Source organism: Falco peregrinus, chromosome 4, assembly GCF_023634155.1.
Source record: "Falco peregrinus isolate bFalPer1 chromosome 4, bFalPer1.pri, whole genome shotgun sequence".
NCBI classification, from domain to species: Eukaryota; Metazoa; Chordata; class Aves; order Falconiformes; family Falconidae; genus Falco; species Falco peregrinus.
The window spans coordinates 43,980,056-44,002,486 of NC_073724.1; the positions used below are offsets into that span (position 1 = coordinate 43,980,056).

Sequence of the window (22,431 nt, forward strand, 5' to 3'; positions counted from 1 at the left end):
GGATCCAAGTAACATTGTCCTTGTTTAAAGGACAAAGAAACAGAGACAAAAATGTTACCAAATGGGGAATTAGTGGCTGTCAGCTAAGGTCAGAAACTAGGACTCGAAGGCCAAACCAAGAGTGCAACAGGCCAGTGTCAACGCAAATTAAAAAAAAAGCACAAGGACAAAGAAGCATGTCAAGATCCTCCTTGGTACCCTGAAGAGGCCTGGGTTTCAGACTTGAACAGTGCTCTTTCTATCTTTAGTTTTACCGACTCCATTCTTTCAGGCAATTTCACTGCTTCTCCATTTTCTCACTAAAACTGGCGGTCCTGAAAACACAGTAAGCTTTTGTAGGGGTGTGCACACCATCTAACACAACAAGGCTGCGATCCTCTACTGAAACTAAGTTACAAGTGAGCATAATTCAAAATTATTTCCTTGGGCTGCTTCTAATGTCAACACTGCAGGAATGCTGCAGTTCTGCTCATTTCAACCTCCTTCAAATGTGCAAAGGAGCAGATCGTATGAGTGACCATAAGTAAGTATATATACTTATATACAAGTGTTCATTTATCATGTTTTTAGAAATGCAGCTGAATTTTTGGATACACTCAGCTTGAGAGCATCACATTAAGCAGGCACACAAGTTTTCCAGGTTGCATACAAGCACTGTGTGCAAAACAAAGATCCCATAAATTAATCAAGTTATTCTTGTAGCAAGCTGGAAAGAAAGATAGACTGGGGCAAAAATTGTTATTGTTATCTCTATTTTTAAATACTTGGAAGATACTCAGTTACTATGGTGGTGAGGACCATATAAGTACCTAGAAAGATTCATTTGTAGCAGGAGCGTTAAGTGTAAGGGTTTTCTATCTCATATGTGCTAGCTAGCTGGGACCTTCTCTAAGGGGAGGAAAAAAATGAAATTTTGAAATATAAGTCCTTAAAAAGTGAGTTTAAAAAGCTAGAATAACTCTTCTATGGTTGTACTGTTTCTGCTCTGTTGTTCTGGGGTTTTTCCTATGGGACTTCTGCATTCAATTTGCTCTCCTGGTACTCTTTCATCAGATAGGAAAGCATTCTTTTCCTCTGCAGTACAGTCCCAGGGAAGAGAAACGCCCCAAAACAACGTGCAAGAAAAAGCTGCATAATTAAGATGATACATCAACATACACACAGACACCTTTCACGTGCATAATGCTATATCCGCTGTGTCAGTAAATAGACTTACTTGGTAGTCATGACAGTCATTATACATGATACACAAAATTACAGGGAATTCCAGAGACAGGACATTAGCCAGACTCTATGAGCACTGCTGGCTCTGCTAATGGATGAAACTTTAAAAAAGACAAACAAATATTGTTTGTAAAGATGCTTCTCCTTAAACATTTAAAACCAAAAGCTTCTTATTAGCAGATAAAGCGCAGTAGTAACAAACAGTATCAAACCCAACTTGTCAGATAACAGAAGAGTAAGAACAGTATCTGCTCTTACAAGCATTACTTAAGTTTAGATTGGGTATGGTCGTTATTTTAACCTCCAGAGGATCCTCTCCCCAAAAATCAGATGACCACTGCATGTGCATCATGTGCATGGACACGTGTGAGGGCAGGTGACATTTCAGTACAGAAGGCATCTACCTTATCTCAAACATATATAAAAATAATTGCTTTTAAAATTTTTGTTACTAGATAAACATCAAAAGTTGTTGATACAAAATTTGTGAACGATCCTCCATTGTCATCATTGCCCCAAATAAACAAGTACACAGTCTTCCTCTGGAGAGGATTTATACTTATCCTTGGCCTCAAGAAACAGAAATCCACCAAGGAGAGGAAATGAAGTTCATGTATAATTCCCTTCTCTTCCTTTTAGCATCCTCTCTAGGGAGATCTGTGAACAATCTGAGCGCCTTGTTATTAAAGGCTCAATCTGTCTTTAGCTGAGACATGTTGGCTGCCTGAAGAGATGAATGGACTCTTGATAAACAGACCAGTCTAGGCATGGGAAGAGATACAGGCCAGGAGAGGACCCGAGACATATTTGGTTTGGTTCTGGGTAAACTTTATGCACAGCTGTCCCCAAGAAAGTTCCTGAAATGAAACTCAGCAGATAAGGTTGCCTGCAGTGTTTTTGCCATGCATAGCTATGCCTTGCGATGGGATTCCTTTTGAACAGTTCACTTTGAATTTTTCTCCTAACTCACATCTGAAACTCTCAGCTCCAGATCATGGTGTTGAGTTCACACAGGATTTTTACATCTTCCTCTGAGCCCAAGCCATCTATACATGGCCAAATACCACTTACATAGCTATGCTGAGGGTTCAAACACCCTTTGTATTTCGGCTTTGTCAATGTGTTACGTTTGAGGGTTACATACATGTTTAGAGATGTTGCTGAGACACAGACTTCCTATTTTAAAAGATGGGGGATGAGATATAGCAAATATTTCTCATCTCGCTTCCTAAATCCCTGCTAGTACCAGCTAGGCTGTATAAGATAGGACAGAAATTGGCTCTGGACACAGACCGAAAGAAGGAGAAGAGAGAGACTGAGTTACTGACTGGGAGATAATATTCTGTGAAGCACCACTTTCAAGGGACAAGAGAATTTTAGCAGAACACCATAGTGAAAGACAGGTGTGCATGATAATTTTCCTCCCAACACTCAACCTAATACCCAGGAGAACTCAATATTAATTAGTTCATACAATATTCCCCATTCTAACTTCCGATTAGTGCTGTGGGGGTGAAATATCACAATCTGAAAGAGTTGTGTTTGTTTTGTTGTTGGGATTTGCTTTTTTACATCGATACAGCAGTTCCTTGCAAGAACTGTTTCATCTTTTGCCACACAAGCAACGGTTTATGGGAAAGAAAATGCACAAGGCATTGCAATGCTACAGCTCAGTCACTGTCCTTTGCTGCGACTAAAGAATGTGACCTCTAGACCTGGGCAGATACAGCAAACCATGCTCCATGAGATTCTTTGAATATTTATACAAGGTAACCTCATGTGTCCCCTCCCTCTTCAAAATCTTTTTTCCACAATTAAGTTTATTTGCAGGACTGTTTAAGGGAACAGCATGTTTTTACATAGCAATTGGAGAATATTAGTGGAAAATTTCAAGTTCTTAAAAAGTTATTTATATTAGACCATACTATAATAATGATCCTGGCCTCTGGCCAGGAATTAAAGCTCTATTAAGCTAAACACTGTGTAAATAACTATGAAGATGACTGTTCACTCTTTTGAACCTAGACAGATCCTTTATTCCTGACTGCCATTCCTGTTAATGTTTTCTAGAAGCCATCAAATTTAAGTGAGTTTAAATGTAAAAGATAAAAATTTACTTTATTAATTCTACTGTTTCTTTATGTAGAGGCTTCCTATGGTGTACTGTATGAAAAGGAGGAAATGCAGAGCATTTATTCATTTACAATTTTCTGACCACCCCAAAGCAGAGATCATACACTGACAAGACAAGTGCTTGAGAATGAGTAGAAACTGAAAAGGGCTTCCAATTTCAGTACAACTGACCATCTTGCCATGATTGTGTAGGCTAATCCACCACAACATGTAAGTTCATGCAAAACTTAATCATGTTCATTTCACTAAGAACCAGGAAGTTATAGCATTCATCACGTGAAAGTACATATTTTGCTATAAATATTCATATTGCTGAATGATAAAGCTGATGTTTCAAGAAAATAATTAACAAGTAACAATTAATAGTCACATGCCTTATGTACTTTCAGAACTAAGAGTGAGATCTAGAATCACTTTTTCCTATTAATAAATTTGAACATAGAAGTAATTGGTTCTGATGCAATTCTTTCCCTGCCAGTTGTGCTAGGCTTAAAGAGCAAGTTGTATGATACCAGCTTACAAATTAAAAAAAAAAAGGGCAACAGGAAACAGAATGAGAATTGACAAGCGTTAACCTAAAAAAGAACTTTGTGACATTGACGAGATAGTAAAAATAATAAGGTAGGAACATCCTGTTTTCATTTAGGATGCATCTGTAAACACGATAGGCCTGATTAATCAAACTAGGTGAGCAAAAAGGAAGTTATAGTTTCTTACCCCACACTGACTCTATTAGAACAAGTCAGATTCATATAGGAGGAGGTGCATGAGAATAGTACTGCTGTCTTCCCTTTGGATTTTCTAACCTAGAGAACAGCATTATGTAACAGTTTACAAGTCTGTAATGCCATACACAATTAAGTACGCCTTTTCTTTCAGGTAGGCTGAAATCCTTCAAGACCCAATGAGATTAAGACAGCTACAGTTACATGGCTCCTATGTACAACAAGCTGTTTTTATACAAGCGCTCCTGTATGCATAGTATTACTGCTAATTATTAAACTAGGTGGTCTAAAGGAACACCACTCTAGACTGGTCCTTTGAGCAGTTCACACCCAGAAAAACTAGTTTATGTAATTTACTCCCAACAATATTTTTGTTCTTCCAACTCTGACAAGAGAATGAAATTACACAGACTTCTGACAGCAGTATAGTATGTTTTGGATGGAAAGGCACTCAGCATTATACAGCACACACTGAAGCTATCAGGAGCTTTTCCATTAACCTCACTAGCAACTGATATACCATGACAGCAGATTGTAATGCAGTAGTCACTCTCCCTTAGGAAGACATGAATTACCATCTGATTTTAATCATAACCTGTAAAAGCATGAACTATAACTTGCTTAAAAGTTCAAGATAGACAAATGTCACCTGGGGCTTGACCAGCAACCAGTAAGGTCATTGAATGTTAACTGCAATACTCTCACTGTGAGAAAAAGTTACTTCAAAACAAGTGATTATCCAGTATTTATCATTCTGATAGAGCTTCAAGAATCACCAGGCTTGTGGCAACATAAAACCCAAGAAGATATGGTAGTATACATCGTACCAAATACAGTGGAAGGGAATCCTGTCTGCTAATGACCAGGGTTCTGAAAGAGGAAAGAGGGAGCTTCGTCCCCCATAACTTACCACCTAGCAGTCTGGAAGACTATTCAAGAAGGCAGCTGAGAGAAGATAACTGCTGATGAATGAAGGTCTCATGTAGGTACAACAGTCCCTTCATCAGTCTAACAACTGGTAAAGTTTGTGTATGGGATTTTATTCTCCCATTGTCAAACTTGTACTGTTGAGTACCACTGCTCTACATCACTGGCTTTTCTGAAGCTCAGTCTTCCCAACGTCCTGAGCCAAAAAACAAGGCTGCTAGAATGAGCCGTTGCCAGTTCAATGCATTGGGGCTGAGCCTGCATTTTGTGTGTGATACAATCCCCCACTGGCAGGAAGGCTAGATAAGAGATCACTGCTGCGGCGGTAGGCACTAAGTACAACTACAGATACAATGTCGCTGTCTAACGAAGGTCAAATGAGAACATGAATTTGCGTCTACCAAAACTACCACTACTATAAAAGGAATCTTCAGAGACTGAATTTGCTTGAATGCTTTACAGTGACAGCAACCCCATATAATGCTTCAAAGAGGGAGAATGGTGATTGCCATGGTCATCAATTTTATTTTGTCCAGTTTTAAGCCAGCCTAGAGATGGGCCCAAAATTAATTTTCTATAAGCAATGCACAAACAAAATTTGACTCTGAGCAGTGTCTCCATTGTGTGCACCAAAAACGCTGAAAAAAAGCTAAGCATCTTTGTCATAAGGAAAAGCTGCTGGAAACACTTACCTTGTAATCAAGAGCAAGGCTAGTTTGCCTTTATAAAAAAAGTCATGCTATGAAAATGTTTAACATGAAGATGAAAGGGTATTTTGTTTTTCCCCTTTTTCAACAAGAGGGAAAGTTTATTTTTGACAGGGAAGCAAACATCTAGAGAGGCTGGTAAAAACAGCCACAATGAAAATTTAAGACATGGACATGTAGCAGACTTCTGGCCAAAAAACATGTAACAGGGATTATATTGTGTATGTAGGTTTACAGCACATCCCAATTTTCAGAGGAATAAATGACTTCTGCTTGAGTTTTAACTACACAGAGCTAATAAGGACAAAGAGCTATACATTTCTGCTTCTTTGATTTAGAAATCGGTCTCAGGTTCAAAGTTCTGATTCTGCTTTATTTTCATGCAAGCATGTGGATTGGGGAGATCAGAGGAATATTTCATCTTCACTGCAGCTCCTCTATTTTACATAGGTGACAGTCTTTTGTTACAATTTCACTACAAAAAATAATTGGTATCTATTAATCCAAGATTAACTGTGCATCTGCCTGTTTACATACCTAAAACTATGCTACAACCTAGAATCATGTATTTGTGAATTAATGACACAGTCTTTTCTCACTCAAAATTCCCTTTGAGGAAAAAAAGGACTTGCTATTAAGAAGGCTGCAGGATCAGTAAATCTAAGCCTAAATTTGACAACAGGACAACTTTATTTGGGAAGAAATTTAAGGCAAATGAGCTCAGTTCATAACGTGCTCCAACAGCAAAGAGAAAAACATGTTTCCTATGCTGCCCGAATGGCTGACATAATTTTGCTTGCTTTCCTTTCCTGCTAACTTGAGAATGCAAATGGCTTTGCTGTCAGGGTACATTTGTTCCCACTAATTCAAGACACTATAACAAGCCAAAGTATTTATTTCTTTCTTTTCCACTCTAATTTGTGTTCTATCATACTGGGAACATCATCTACAGATTTCATTTACTGTAACATTATGCAAACAGCCCTTATGGGAAAGTCACCTCTCTGTAATAGGAAAACTAAGCATAAAGAAGCCTCTTAATGTTTTAAGACATGTTCCCTCAAAGGGCCCAAAATTTCTGTTCAGACCAACACGTAAAGGCGAAAATGCATATCCAAAATAACTGCTCAGAAAATTCCATCTCAGAAAACCCTTGGCTCTTCAGAGGAGACTTACATTCTTCCTGCTTTTCAGTAGCTGGGATGGACTACCAGAACATATTCTTTTAATTAAAACTGGATGATCAAAAAGCAGCAGACAGCATATTTATATAGTTCAATCATCATGCTGTTCATGAAAGTCTACAAGCTGATGTTGCCTCATATTCAGCTGGGTATATAATAAAGCTGCTTAAAATATTTTCCTTTAAAATCCAGTTACCATCAGAAATACTTTCCAATCAGGTGATCATTTGTGTGTAAAGCATTTCTGCCTCCTGTAGGCAACAAAACAGAGATTTCAGCTATAACGCAATTGCCATTTTCACTGAAAATGCAGTTTTATTTTCTTCAGGGGTGGGGGATAATTACAATTGTTTGTGCCACTTAAAGGGAAGTAATTGGTTTCTGCCATCTCCTTTGTTAAAGTCTGAAAAAAACATAACTTTCCCCTTAAAGCAGTGGAGGATGAGTGCACATCCACTCATGTAGAGTGCCAAAGTTCGGAACCTATTTGCCATATAATCCTTCCACATGAGCTGCTCCATCCATAGCCTATCTCCAGCAACACTCAGATGGGCTTTATGCATGTGATTTTTAGCTTTGGTATCTTAGTTATGAGCCTAAAATTAGGTGGGATTAATCAGACCACAGAAAATATGTGTATGAGCAAGTCCTTCGCAATTAGCTTACTATTGCTCACCTTCCCCATTCATATAGTAGCGGCCCATAATGCTTAACCTAGTCTCTTTGTGTCCTTTTCACACATACTTAACATTGTCTTGTTCTAGCCTCATTTGTATCTGTACTGACTCCCACAGAGTCCTTTGGCTTACCATGGTACATAAAGTAGATTTCAACATACAAATATAAAGAAAACCATCCCATTGAAGCCCTTCCAGTTCTTAAAACACATTGAAAAGATAATACATGAAACCAAGGCCATTGCTACTTGACATCTATCATTACAGTAAAAAAAAATATTTTGGCTCAATTTGACGCAATATTCTCCATCAAGAAATAGTCAACCCTTACCATTCTCGCCAGATGTCTTGTCTTTGCCATTTGCAGATCCGGTTCCTTGTCTCTGTTGGGGAGGGGTGGGGGGGGTGGGGCGGGGAACAGAACAAGCGGTCAGAACAAATTCGAATGCACATTTCCCCCTTAAAATTACTAGCAATTACAGCCTGATTTCTCCAATACCTTGGATAGTCACACACAGTCATGCAGTGTTGTTTTGAAACACTACCATTTCAGAACATGAATGCTTAGTACCATTTAGGTAGAGCTGTGTAACTATGTGTGCAACTTTATATAGTTATGATACGCTAGTGATGGGATATGGGTAATCAAGTTTCCAGCAGTGCAAGGGTATAAGCCACAGTCTGACACCTGTTCAGGTCCCTGCTATACCTCCATTTCCATGATTCTTCCGACCTGACTTTTACCAGAAGACTTATCTTTCCACTTTGGCCACAAGCAGAGATGGAACTTTCCACTTCAGTTCACTCTGTCCAAAGAGCAGCCTCGTGACCTTCCATGAAACAAACCAATTTAAGTCACTCTACTACGTAACACGTGGCAAACACCAATGCAGTCCAAATAAATATTCACAGTGGCAGGGTTACATCAATATGGTTACACTATCAGGCAACTTTCTAGTTTAGGAATGGTCACTATGAAAATTACACTGCATCCCCCAGGGAAAGCTTCTCACAGGTAGAATTAAGGTACTTCAGCTAGCATAGCAAAGCTTGCATTTCTGACTTGGAGTTATTCATACTTGTGTGTATTACTGAAACAGACAAATTCATTCTCTAGGGTTGTACACATAAAAAATGAGGACTATTAAGTTCCGTGAGTAAATCCAACTCCATTCAGTCAGAGGCAGCACATCCTCATGCATCAGGAATGTTAACAGCTATAGCAGCATTGCAAACCATTTGGCTTGCACCAAAATAAGGACAGTCATATCAATTCTCTTACAAAAAATATGGGCATACTTATCTGAAGGTATTTACTCCAGAATATCTGGTTAAAGCCTTCTCTATGCTCTAGTTTCTGTCCATCTCCTACAGCAGTGGGGTGCTCAGGGTATTCTGTGTATATGGAGCTAATCATGAACAAAACCTTCACGTGTACTCAGCACTTACTATAGAAGTCAGAGGGGGGAAGAAAGCTCTTCAAACCCTTTAGGAGAATACGAAAGGGCGACATATGGTCTATCGTGCATCCACCTGCCAGTGGGGGGGTTTCTCACCTTTGTGGCAGACTTCAGTGCATTTATCTCTGCTTTACTGGCTCTGCCTCACCTCTCACCCCACGCAGCGAGACAGAGCAATCCCAGAGAAAACAACTGAGTCTGTAACCACAGCTACAGTCTCCCCATACAATGAAAATACATTTCTTTCTCCCTGGAGCCTCAGATCTAAGACAGGGGAGAAGACATGGCTGATAACATCAAAGAACGGGATTCTAAAGGGATAAACATTTTTTACAAAAGCATAAGTTACCTACCAACAGCCAGAAATCAATATGCAACAACCAATTCTGCTAAAGATACTAACCTTTATGCCTTTAGAGTTTGGTTGATATTCCATATTTCAATTTCAATTCACATTTGAAACTAGATTTTAGTGTTAATTTACTGGGACCTGCCAAAAAAACCAAAATACTAGATTTTTCCTATCTATAAAATGGTAGCTATGTTGATTTTCCCTTCCCTGTTTATTTTCAAATGCTTCTTGAAGCAGTCTTATTTCATGAGTGTTTCAGGCTGTGCTATTTAGCCTTTATGAAAGCTTCTCTTTCCTCCCTAGGCTATACCAGAATACAGATCCACACATTTTGTATCTCAGGATTTCCTCTCAAGGAAATGGGAAAGTTGTCAGAGAAAGCAAATAAAAACCTTGGCTTTGGTCGATTAAGGTTTTTCTATTCATGAGGACAAGATTATCTGAAATCAGTCTAAGTATTCTCCAGCCATTCATTTGGTTGGTGACCACTGGACACATACAGAATGAAGCCTGAAAGTTTGTCAAACAAGCTTCTGATAGCCTTTCCTTCAGTTACATACATATTTTGATCTATAAGCACTGTGCTGTCTTCAAATGAGTGCAATGGATTTGAAAGTGAAAATAAATTTCTTATTAACATGGCATTGAAACTTATAAAAAAATCTATATACCATGTGATCATTCATCTGCAAAGCCTTTAGCCTTTTGTTTCAATACATTCAGTGGGCTTTTAACATTTTCAAGATGCTGGTATTATTAGCAGCTGGAGCTTCTTGCTTCTTTCATCACCTTTCATGGTGCTACCACAGGCTGCAAAACAAAGCCTAGCTTTTTAACGTCCTTTAGAGCATAAGAGGACTAAATACGAGGAAGAGTTACTAGATGTATTTTCAAGCAGCAATACATGAAAGCTCTCCAAAAGCTGATAAAACAGATATTGTCTTCAGATGCAATAAATCAAATGAAATCAAAATAATAAAAAAAGAAATACCAGAAAAATTAATGTCTGGGGTTTGTTTTTAAACAAAAAAATCCCCAAGTGGTTGGCCATATTTTAAAACATAAAAGCAGTCTAATCCTTTGTTTCCTATAACTTGTGGCCAGCTTCCTTCACTCAAAGGCTGCTTCTAAAATTCCCTAGCATTTAAGGCAAGCACCAGGACAGAAGAAGTTTCCACTAGGCATTAAAGAAACAGAGCCAAAATGAACATAAGCACAAAACTAATTATTCTACAGTAAAACAGGATAAACAGTTTTGTTGCTATGTTGTGTAGGAGGAAACACAGTTTATGACTGCTTGGGGCTATATTAATTTTTAACTTGGTGGTTTTACAGAACATCAAAGGTGCGTCATTAAAAATGTCTCCAAAAATCTAAGTCACTCCCAATTTGTCAGAAGAGGAAGGAAAAAGCACTACTGCTGTATGCCAAAAGTCCCAGTAAGAAAAGAACAGGTTTACTTTCCTGTTAAATTCTCAGTGCTATACACAGCAGCTAGTGTATATGGTACGAAATGTGGTACGAAAAACTGTACTAAATTAGTCCTCTAGGTGTACAAACTAAGGTCAAAAGTGAATTTTCAGCCCAGAGGACTTTGAATCTTGTTAAATTACTGCAACAGCTTTTCTACTTACTCTTCTAGCCCCTCCTGCACCCCCAAGCTTAATTTTTGCCTTTAATCTTATATTCTGTTCTGGTCTTGAAACAGCCTGACCTTTTCAGTTATGCTTCCAATTAGCACCTCAGTGTTAGGGATTGTAGCCAGGTGTTGATTACAAAATTTTTGGGGGCAGAAGGGTGGTTTGTTTTTTGATGAGCCACAGAAAGCCCAAGATCAGGGACACGAAACTGCCAGAAAGTTTTTGACAAATAGGCCCTTACAGTAATAATATTCTTCTGCTTCAACTCCATGCAGGGCCAACAAGGTACAGTGGGCTGTATCCCAGTAAAGCAGTGGCTGCAGATTTTTTAGAAGTATTTTTTTTTCTACATCAAATAAAAGGGCATCCAAAGGTAGAATTAAGAGAATAGCAATGGTGGAAATTATTTGTTAAGTGAATAGTAGAGTCAGTGTAGACTTGACTCAGGACAAAAAAATAATTTCATTAATACACACTAAGTGTTATTAGGATGCTCTGTATTCATTGACAAGAGGAACAGCAGGGAAGTCTGTGTATATGTAAGCTTAAGTCTTGTTTCGCTACCAGGTCCCCCCCTAACAAAAGGCATTACATGTGTGACAGAAGTACATGTTGGTCCTACGCAGCACAAAAACGGCTGCAGGTCAGCCAGCTGTTTGCCAAGCAAGCCCTTATTCAACACTACCATCTGTTCTCCATATTTTCTCTGCAAGAGATAAATTGAATCAAACTAAACTATTTCATAAGCACCTCTTTTTCCCACAGCCTTCTGCTTTAATTAAAGACTTCAGCTGCTTTAGCCATAAAGAACTGTAAAATACATTTTACAATTTTATGAAGTTTATAACTTAGTGACATTTTTATTTGCAGAAAAATGTCTGCTTAAGGACTTTCCATGTTTTCCAAGAAAGGTAAGCTTCCTAGTCAACAGCAGAACAATCAGGAGATACAGCAACTTCTACCTGCTGTTTTTCAGGACTAAATACTTCCTGTACAGGTCCTCAAATTAGGCCAATTAGCCTTGACTTTATCCAGGAACAATGTAAGAAAGTTCTTACAGGCTGATCTTTACTTAGTGCTGGCTGATCTTTGAAGATACTGGAGAGTCTGACTAGTGAAGTAAGCCCCACCTGAGGTTATTAGACTATAGGCACAGGTTAGATCCCAAAGCATCCTTGCTATGTAACCATTACTGCCTGCAAGTTCATAGCACATTTTTTTAGTTTCCCCTAGGTGGAATTTTGACGATGTTGCATTAGCATGCACGCTTCCAACAAACTAAAGAATGAGTTAGAGAAATCTGGATTAAAAACACAGAGCAGAAGACTATCAAATGTGGGCTCTACATACAGCAACAGTCTTCTTTTCGATGTACCTCCTTTCCAGGCATATTATATGCAGCTCTCCTGGTGTTAAAAAACTAGAGTTTTCCATGCTTTTTAACACCAGGTATAAGCTTGCTATTAAAAAAACAAAACCAGAAAGCTAACGTATTCACTTTAAAAACAAGCAGTGGGGATCAAGGGAAACATCAGCTATTTCTGGTAAATCAACACATTATGCACACATGCCACTTCAAAATAATTTTGTGATGAGGTGATATCCTGAGCAGACTGAAATCAATTTTGCAATTGTCTTTCTTTCACACTCTAGCAAAGAACACAAGCTAGAAACTAAATATCAGAAACTAAATGAACCCAAAATGTAAGCAGGAACAAGAACCAAGCAGCTATGACCTGGGATGAGTGGATATACTCTAGAATTTGGGGGTTCAATGTGATTAATTAGGTTAAACTCTTTACTGGAGATTTCTGTTTCACTATGTTTGACAATCTCTTTCTACTGTTATGTATTGACTTGAAACTATAGCACTCAGCATTTCACACATTAAAGTGTGGAAAAACATTACTCTTAACCACAACAAAATCATTTTGTAACAAGGACAAAAGATATTACTGTGGTTAAGATAAAAAGTTAAGAGCAGGAAAAATGCTGCTGTGACAGAAAGATCTGTTTACTGAAGCTGCAAGGAATATCTGGCCTCTAAGTAATGGGAATAGAATTTTAGTACCCCTGTATTTTTTGGAATTATATACCAAAAAGCATGAAGATAAACAGCTGGGAGAAATGAAGTGTCCTGCTGGAGAGCCATGCACAAGTTCTCTCCTATTGTAAATCTTCTCAAAACTGGTCTGCAATACAGCCAGATGGCAAATCCTAAACCAACTTCTGTGACATTCAGGTTCATTCGCATCAGTAACAGCTAGTCACCTAAAGACCATCTGCAGAATGATCTGAAGAATCCCAGACAGAAGTTTGAATAGATTAATGAAAATTGCATTAGAAGCTATACAAACTTTCCTCACTGGTCTATTTGTGCCTCCTTTACAAGTTCCTCCACTTGTCTCCGAAATTTTTATAAACATGGTACTGTATTTGTGATGTGAAACTGTCCTTAAAAACCCACATTAAGGTGACTGCATCAGCTACAGAACATCTAGCCAGTATTTTATCTGAATGATGGGTAAATCTGGTAACATCAGTTACTTCTGTCTTACACATCATTGTAAGAAATCACAGGCCACATTTCTAGGCACCTGACAGAAAGGAAAAATTTATCAACTCACACTTGAGTACAAAGGACTCCACTCCTGGTTATGGCCAAGCTTACATTTCTGGTAGAAGGAGCTTTCTGGAGACTACCACTTCCCTTTGGCTGCTCTCACTATAGGATATGGCCTCTACTCTCACCTACGTAGCACCATCTCTGCAAGCACTTTTACACAAAGGGAGGTTTTCTACAGCCAGTTTTCTGCCTGTCTTGCATTGCCAGGGCAATCTAATACTGCCAGAGCACAAGTGTCAGAAACCATCTCTCAATACTGGCTGTCAAAACTGAACAATCCCTGGCACTCTGACAATTTCTGTCATCATCTTCATGGATCAAGAAGTGTTCTACTTGACTAGCTTTTGATTGTCCTTAACTTCATTAAGGCTCTCCTATTACTATTTCAATAAATTAAAACTCCACAGGTAAGCTGAGATGAACTGATGGGATTCAAACTGCAGTGGCTAAAAGTTGGCAGTAACCAGCATGGGTTTTCTACGGCTTTTGTAGTCATTGAAGGTACATGCGCATGCACACACATGGACATGGTCACTCTAGAAACCACAGTAACATTTGTCAGAAATTAACAAGGCTGTGGATAACTACTTACGATTTTCCTTCCAGACATGGACCACTGCCTGGCTCTTGCTATTGCAATATTAGTCAAGATACAATCTTCGCAATTTCCTTTCATTTTTATAGAAAGGACACAACCTGGACCTCAGCATTCATATCCTTGCATCTTTGATGGTTACTTACACTGGTGCAAATTACACCTCAAACACAAAAGGAAAGCACTATATTCAAGGTATAGCTGTCCATAAAGCTAGAGCCTGTGTGAAAAGCAGGCAATTTACCACATTGACTGCTCACATACTGGTTGTTGCATTTCCTCAGAAAGGAGTACATGCAGGTTTAGGTAGTTTACTCAGGATGAACCCACAACTCCCATGAGAGAATACAGGGAGACGTGCTGGTGGAAGGCCCTGGCCCTCCTCTTGGTCCACTGGACAGTCAGGTACAGAAAAAGCAATAGGAACTGAAGAGACAACCTTGATGGTGGAGCTTCTCAGGTAGCTGAAGGAGAGTTGCAGTCCCTGCTTCTGGGTTATTTTATTTGCGATGGGGTCATTGTCCATGTCAAACATTTTATTTACACATCTATGCAAAATGCATACTCCACTCAATAGTCAGAGTGCCTTAATCACAGGGTTGCTCACATAGTTATAACATTTGCCTCAATTTACGAGGCGTGATTTGTTCACTTCTGTCTACATAGAGCTCTTGGCTTGAGGCAAGTCCTCAGAACAGGCACCTCTGAGTGTATATAAACAATACAGCTCCAGCATGCAGCACAGTTTCAGGTTAAATAAGGAGGCACCTGAGGTAAATGGGCAGAATCACTGTCTGAGATATCAGAACCCACTTACAGTGCTGGTTTTATGTATTCTAATATCTCAGAGAAGAACTTTCACTATGCCCACTTTTGCCACGGCTGGGCTGTAATTTATAAATCTGCACAGTGAGAACCTGCAGATTTTGTATTCGGGTTCAATACAGTGTCCTAAACAGAATATGTACACCACCACCAAATGTGATCAGCATAATTAGCACAAACCATAGCTTGCTTAATATTTATGTTATTAGCATATTTTGCATTAAAACATTATTAAGCAGATATTTCTCCAAAGACATTGTAATCACTTTTTTTCTGAGGCAAAGATTAATGGAATCTTTGAAGTTACATTCTTGCAGCTGCTTTAAAAAGTATTTCCCAAATCCTGTTAATTACCATGCCAGCCATGAGAAGCGATCCCTCTTTTCTGCAGGAAATGGAGGATTTGATCCTGCAAGGCTTATTTACAGGGGTAGCTCATATGTGGACAAGTAGTTGTCTTCAATTCAGCAGAATTACTCACAGGAACAGAGTTGGAACCCCAGCGTGGTACAGTGGAACTTCTCTAAACTGCATGTTAGGTTTTGTTTAGCAAAGGGCAAAGAGGGTAGAGTTAACTACAGAATAAGACTTCTTACACCACTTGCCAAAAAAATTACCTCAGCTCTCATTTGGACATGGGTGATACCGCCCGAATCCCAGTTACACTGGAAAACTGATGAAGAGGAAACAAAGTGACCCAAGAAAAATATTTCAATTACATAAAAATCAGTTAAGCTAGGTGGCATAAATGAAAAAGTGACCAAGGTTCTCAAGGTGGTCTCTTCTAGTTTTCTCCTATTATTTCTTATCTAATGGTTGCATCAGAGCCGGCACTAGAGTTCCAGAAAGGGCATGGTTGGGCAGGAAACCTGCCTTAAGAACTCCTACTTCCCAGTCCAGCCCAATCCAGCCACACCTTCCCATCCCCAAGGCCTTGTTTCTTTGGATACAATTGTTTGCAAGGCCATACAGAAAAATAGGAGCACTACAATTGTTCAAGTTAAAAATAACCCTTCAGCAGAGCTATGCTGAAAACAACTTAAAATGATCCAGCTAAAAAAAAACCCAAAAACATCGCTTAATTGTTTCCGTTGATCATTTCAGTAATGTAGTCAATGTCTCTAATCCACAAACAGTTGTACCAGGGCAACAGAACAGGCAACAGACAGTACCACAGGGAGGAATGAGGCATTGCAATTTTGTTTTGGGAACTGAAAACCAGAGCAAGTCAGGACTTCATACCACAACACACAGCAAACTGCGTTCCCCTGTGATGTTGCATTACCTCCTAGCATTCTTCACTCTGCAACCAAGCAAGATTTAGAGCAACACGGGCCCGTCCATGCAGTCTAAATTACAAGCTTGGCCACCTGTGCAGGCAATACAGACAGTTAATGGCAACTGACTGGCATCTGATTAGGAGCCAAACAGAACCTTGGGGATCTGGGAAAAGCATCTGGATTCAGATGGTATCTTGGGTATGTTTTAATATTAGCATCCCCAGATAGGAAGAGTGCCCTAAGCCAACTAAGGCATCAGCGTCCTTGCCTAGGCATAAAATAACCGATTATGGACGGTGGTTTTGTAACAAAATTTTTAATATTTCATTCTTCCAAACCCTTCTGAAGTTTAGGGAAATTTGCTGAGCTATAAACCCAGTTGTAATTGAGTTAGAGTCTGCATTCAAAGGACAGCTTGGGTTATTAATGGCAAAAGTCTGCATTGACAAATTGCTTCATACTTGATATTTGCTATGATTATTAAAACAAGCTGCTTCTTTCCAGGCTGCAAAACTTAGTGTTTTTTGTTTTATTTCCAGTTGTACAATTAAAAAATTTTTCTCACTTGCTTATTTCCCTACATATTTCAAAGGTGAACAGATGTTAATAAAGTGTTAGACTGCACTAGTAACTGGGCAGCCAGGTTTTTAAAAGGTATTAATTATGGCAGTTTCAAATTGCCATGCAAAGGAACTTTCTGCCTTCACCCTAGGGCAAAACCTTCAGATTTTCAAGACAAGAGCAAGACTAAGCAGCAAGGATGTTTACACGTCACTTACTCTACTCGTCAAACCTCCAGGCAACCAGTGTGGTCACAGACAGCAACTACCAGCAGCCCCTCAGCCATCCGCAGTTATGACAGTAACTTCTTTAGGGCTACTCCAGTAGCAGGGGAATCACTGGACTGAGAGCGTGCTGCAGCCTTGGCAACATACCCTGCCCAGGGGCTGCACAGAGAGATGACGCAAACCTGTTATCTCTGGCTCTGTTCCACCAGGAGATTGATGCAAGGGGAACCCTGAACTGGCTGCTGAAGCTGCCTCGGAATTGACATCCTTTGACAGAGGATTTGTCCCGCATTGATGAAGTTTGTGTCAGAAATTACCTACCAAGACTCTGGGGGAGCTGCTTTGTTCAAAGTGTGATGCAGTTCTGAGCAAAGCTGTCTTGGTACTGAGTCTAACCCACAGCCAAGCTATCAGAAACAACCATGCCATACTAAAAAGGAAAATGGACAGGTTGATGCACAAGGTCACCTTGATTGCCAGAAATCAGTGACAGCAATCAAATACACTCAACTGCCAGCAAGCAGAAAAGCCAGGTCACAAGCTCTGTCCAAGAGCTGGCCAAAAAAACCCAGGGATTTCCACTAATCAAAAGCTCTCAGGACCCTGCAGCTGCTCAGTGAAATTAATGCTGCTGTCACTTTCATTAACAGTAGCAGAAAATATAAGAAAGTAATTTTCACTGAGCAGCTGTAGTGAGTTTCCAGGGTTTGTGGCCCCAGGACAGACCCACCAGGTTACCTGCCCTGAGACTAAATGCTTTATGGTTCCTGTAGCACCCTAGCCGTGGAGTAAGTCCAGGGGAAGTGTGGTCAGGCACACTTCCCCCACATTGTTCAAAACACTCTCCCTCCACAGAAGTGTGGGTTTTCCAATTCAAGTTCAACGAAAACTTGGAAGTTTCTCCGCTGCAAGTAGTCATCAATCATTCCTTTTATACATCAGGCTCTATTCTGCATTTTAAGCCTTGCATTTCAAGTAAAAGAACCCAACTAGATTTTCACACACGAACACAGCAAACTATCATGCAAAGGCATTACAAAAGCACCCTAACATGCTCCTCCATAACAGTAATGTATTCATTTTGTTAATATTTTAACATACCCATCCCATGACTAGACAGAAAATAGGTTTAGGTTCCTTAAGTTTCATGCAGAAAGCAGGTAACATTCATTTAGATCCAGCTGTGTGCTGCCCCACACACTGCAGTCAGACAAAAACATCTATTAAAGGTTTACATAGCATGACCGCAAAAGATATTGCTAGAATTCAGATAATCTGCAACTTTGATTTTTGCACTTCACAATATTAATGCTAGATCCTTTGCTACTGATGTTTCTGCATCTGCAGATGCATCCTGTAAGTCCAGTTCCAGCATGGAAAGACACCAAGCTTTTATTAGTCCAAGCAAAGAATACAAAGAAGCACTCAGAATAAAAGCCCTGTAAAACAAAAACAGGATCTCCTGTAATCTAACTCGAGAGGCTCATTCAGCTTGGCTTGGATGTTAGTGCTGCCCAGTAGCTTGCAAAATATGCTGAAGAAGTGATAGCTAGCCAAGTCTCACTGACAAATGAAAATTAGCATGAAGCTGGCCTGCCTTAGGCATTTGGCTGCCCTGCTTAAACTGCAGCACATGTGTGCTGGCACATGCATTTTGAAGTATGCCAAGCCAGCACTGTTTGCTCCCTTTCAAGCAGAGAGTGTGTATCTGTCAGATCTGAGTGGAGTAGTGATACATATGAAACAGCTATGAAGCCACATGTCTTATTTTTATGTCATCTGCAGAAAGCTGCCTGCATAGCTATCCCCTTCTTGCCAGGTACACTCATCCTCCTCCTTCCCCATTGAGTTAATCCTTCTAATCTGTAGCAGTTTATCTTCTGTCTCCCTTTACCTCACATTTTACTAATAAGTGCTTGGTATTCAAGGAACCAGATTTCAATGTCATTCAGGTTTCTTCTGAATGTTCAGGTCTTCCTGAACACCACATAATATCTCTAAAGTTCAAATTAAAGTAGTTTTTCAGACTATTCCAATTAGTGTTAAAATTATGTGCTTAAGAGTCAACATTCAGACTATTCAGTATTTTAAAACGCAATTTAAACGTGAGGATTTGAAAGTAAAGCATGTTTTCTGTAAGAAAAAGCGAGAGAGACAGCAAGAATCCCATTATTTGAAACATTCAAGCTACAGAATGAAAAGCCCTACAATTCAAATTAAAGACATGCTTGTGATTTTTATGAGAACTATTTTTCTGCTTCTGTACCTCTTACCTACTGCCCCACACAACCTGGGACTTCAGCATGTTCAAATTTGTTTTCTCACCAGCCTACGCATTATGCTCTGGTTCATCTTGGGCAGGCTTCTCCTCTTCACCAGATTATGTTGCATCTGTCTGCTGAAGTCTGAATTCACCTTGTTTGGTCCCTTTAAAAGAAAAGCCCACCTTGGGCATCCAAGCCTAACTCCCCCATTCTCTAGTGGACTAGGGCACTCACCTGATCAAGCCGACCCCACCCTACTGCCTGTTGAGGGCTTTGCTAAAACACACACAGCTTCTTAGTATAGATGCAAAGGTACAGTAGTATGTGGGTAGTAGCAACCATCAGGGATGGATCGGTTGAGTAAGTCTGGATCAGAAACAGCAATTCACTGAAGTCAAACTTCCTGCGGGAATGTGTTACGTCTAAAAAAACATTCTCACTGGTCTTCCTTGACATCCTGACTGTCACTAGGAAAAGGTTTAATATCACCAAAATCCTCAAGAAATCAAAGATTCCTCAGATCTATTAATTTTTGCCTCATCTGCTTATTTGCACACTTGCACCAATTCAGGAGTTATGCTCTTGATAGCCTTTTCTTTGAAATCTATCTTCTGTAGTCAGAATGCTGCCAACAACCATTTCAATACCTGGCTATCCCTCTAGTGTTATATTCATAGCAAACAAAGCATCACCAAGACAGATTGACAGCCAGGCACCTGGACTAGTGGTACCTGGTGGGTAGCAAGGTTTATTTTGTAGGGCACAGAAGACACAGAGATGGAAATCAGCCCCAGGCATTCATAACGGGTACAGTCTGCTTTCCAGCTCTCTGCCCAGTGATTTTGAAGCTGTGAAAATCCCTAGTTTTCTTAAAGTTCTCCTCCTCTCCCCCCCCCCCCCCCAAAAAAAAAACAACACCAAAAAACAACAAAACAAAAACCAAAAACTAAGGCACTTTCTGTGAAAAACTGCTTCTCATGTGCAATTCTACCAGTTCCTAGGGGAGATGCAGACTTGACAGGACTTTTCCAGCTGTCTCACCGATTCACTCCAGAAAAGCCTGCTAACGCTTGTCAAGCTTTAGCATAACATGGAGTTGTCCTGTTTCCAGGGATAGCCCTAGTCAGTTCTAGCTTGGGCATTTTTGACCTGTGCTCCATCATTCCCAGAAGAGGTACACAAAATCCCTACAAATACATCTACACCAGTGTGTACAGCCAGCCAAGATTCCTACAGTTATCCCCTCTTCTTCACTTTTAGGAGACTTGTGCTGTGATCCAACATGACCTTCAACAGTAGTGCATACCCCTTCCAAGTTGAAGCCATTATAACCTGAACATTTGGTTCAGGTTTCTCTGGTTCTACTATTGCAGCTTTCTAGTCCTTCTGGCATTACCAGTACAACTGGCTCCACAGTACTGCTAGAATTAAACTTGCCAGCCAAAGAACAGCAAGTAAGGCTGGTGACAGAACAGTTCAGACCTTTCTGTCAGGCATTTGGACACTAAGACTGTGTTAAAGAAACTAAAAATACAATCGCATATGTTTTGCCATAGTTAGAGTTGTGTCTCCACACACTAGAAGCTGAAACCCTCGTATCTGGTGCCACCCTTCTCACCAGCTTGCTGTCTCAGTCCAGGAGTCTCTGAAGTCTCCAGAGTCAGACAGAAGGACACTACCTTTCACAGGTTTGGCGGGTTTTTTTTTCTCTTTTGTTTCTTACTTTCAGCTTTAACAAAAGGAGATCTCTAACATTGTTCTGTCTACTGTCACAGTACTCACAGTATCAGCTGCATCACTGGTTAAGGTCATGTTTCACGCACTATATACTAAAGCAATAATGGAAGAACATTCAGTGTCTGTAAAATACTTTTTAAGAGGAAAAACAGTTCAGCCCTAATTAATATTCAAGGCATGTAGGCAGGCAATTGCTATTTCTTCTCTGGCTAAACTTTTGCTTCTTCCTCCAAATTCCATGATGGTACATAATTAAGGCTATATCCTACTTGCTATGAATCGATCAGATGAGAGCACCAGCCAAAGACCTGGCCTATGTGACACTTGCCCAATTTACCTGTAAGTAGACTAGTCTGGTATCAGAGGGAGCAGACACGGAGAGTGAGGATAAATTGTGACCTCAAATTCTGTCAATAGTAAGTTTTACAATTGCAACTGCTCTAAGTTTATTCCATCAGGGTTGCTATTTATCTTCCTCTTAAGAGAAAGGTAGCCTGTATGGTCTGTCTCTTCCATCTTTCTGTAAGAGAAAGAAAGACTAATTTTCTTAATTAAAAGTAGAGGAAGAAGGGGGAAAAGGATTTGTTAGTTATGATTTGACCTAGTTTCCACTTACCTACAATATCTTTATTTAGAAAACCAATGTCCAAACAACTGAAGAAACAGAACACCTTTTCTTAGAAAGGGGGAAAATATTTTATTCGTCTTCATTAGAATATCCTACGCCTTGCAGAGAAGAAAGCATTACACAGCTCAGTGAATTGAAGGCTCTGTTGCAACTGACAGGCTGAAGACAGACATAGCTTTCCTCAGATGCATGCAGCCTTCTCCCAACCCTCTTCAGCCAAGAAGCACGTCTCATGATTTACACACCAGTGTCTAGGCCTAGCCATTCTACTACAAGTTCTTCTGTAGCAAAGTTACAGAGAAGAGGCAAAACGTGTAAACACAGAGACATTTTCCAAGTCAACAATAGCAAATAGTGGCCTAAAAATCCAAAATTTTATTCAAATTAATAAACAAACACCCAGAAACCCTTGATGAAAAGGCCACCACTGTTCCTGTTGAAGTTAACTGCTACTGTATGCTACACTTCATCATTGCACATGATCTAGTTGATGTGGAAACTGTTGGATAGCGACTCCTACAAACTTGCCAATGCTTTATAAATTTAGTGATATTGGACTGGAAACCAACATTAGCCTTTGCAACCTGCAATGATATTCTATTATCAAGTACTGCAGTATGAAGGTTGGAGTCTTCCTGGTTTATGAATGCAGGAGGTTT

The 22,431-nt window shown here is 39.7% G+C and overlaps 1 protein-coding gene across 1 annotated transcript in view; it reads right to left on the reverse strand.

Moving 5' to 3' along the window:
• The window catches only part of PCP4 (Purkinje cell protein 4), a 51,882-nt gene that overhangs the window by 24,299 nt on the left and 5,152 nt on the right, over positions 1–22,431 (reverse strand). Inside the window, exon 2 of the mRNA XM_005229518.3 lies at positions 7,909–7,960. Within this exon, the coding sequence (XP_005229575.2) occupies positions 7,909–7,960 (52 nt within the window). The remainder of the gene's footprint in view (positions 1–7,908; positions 7,961–22,431) is intronic.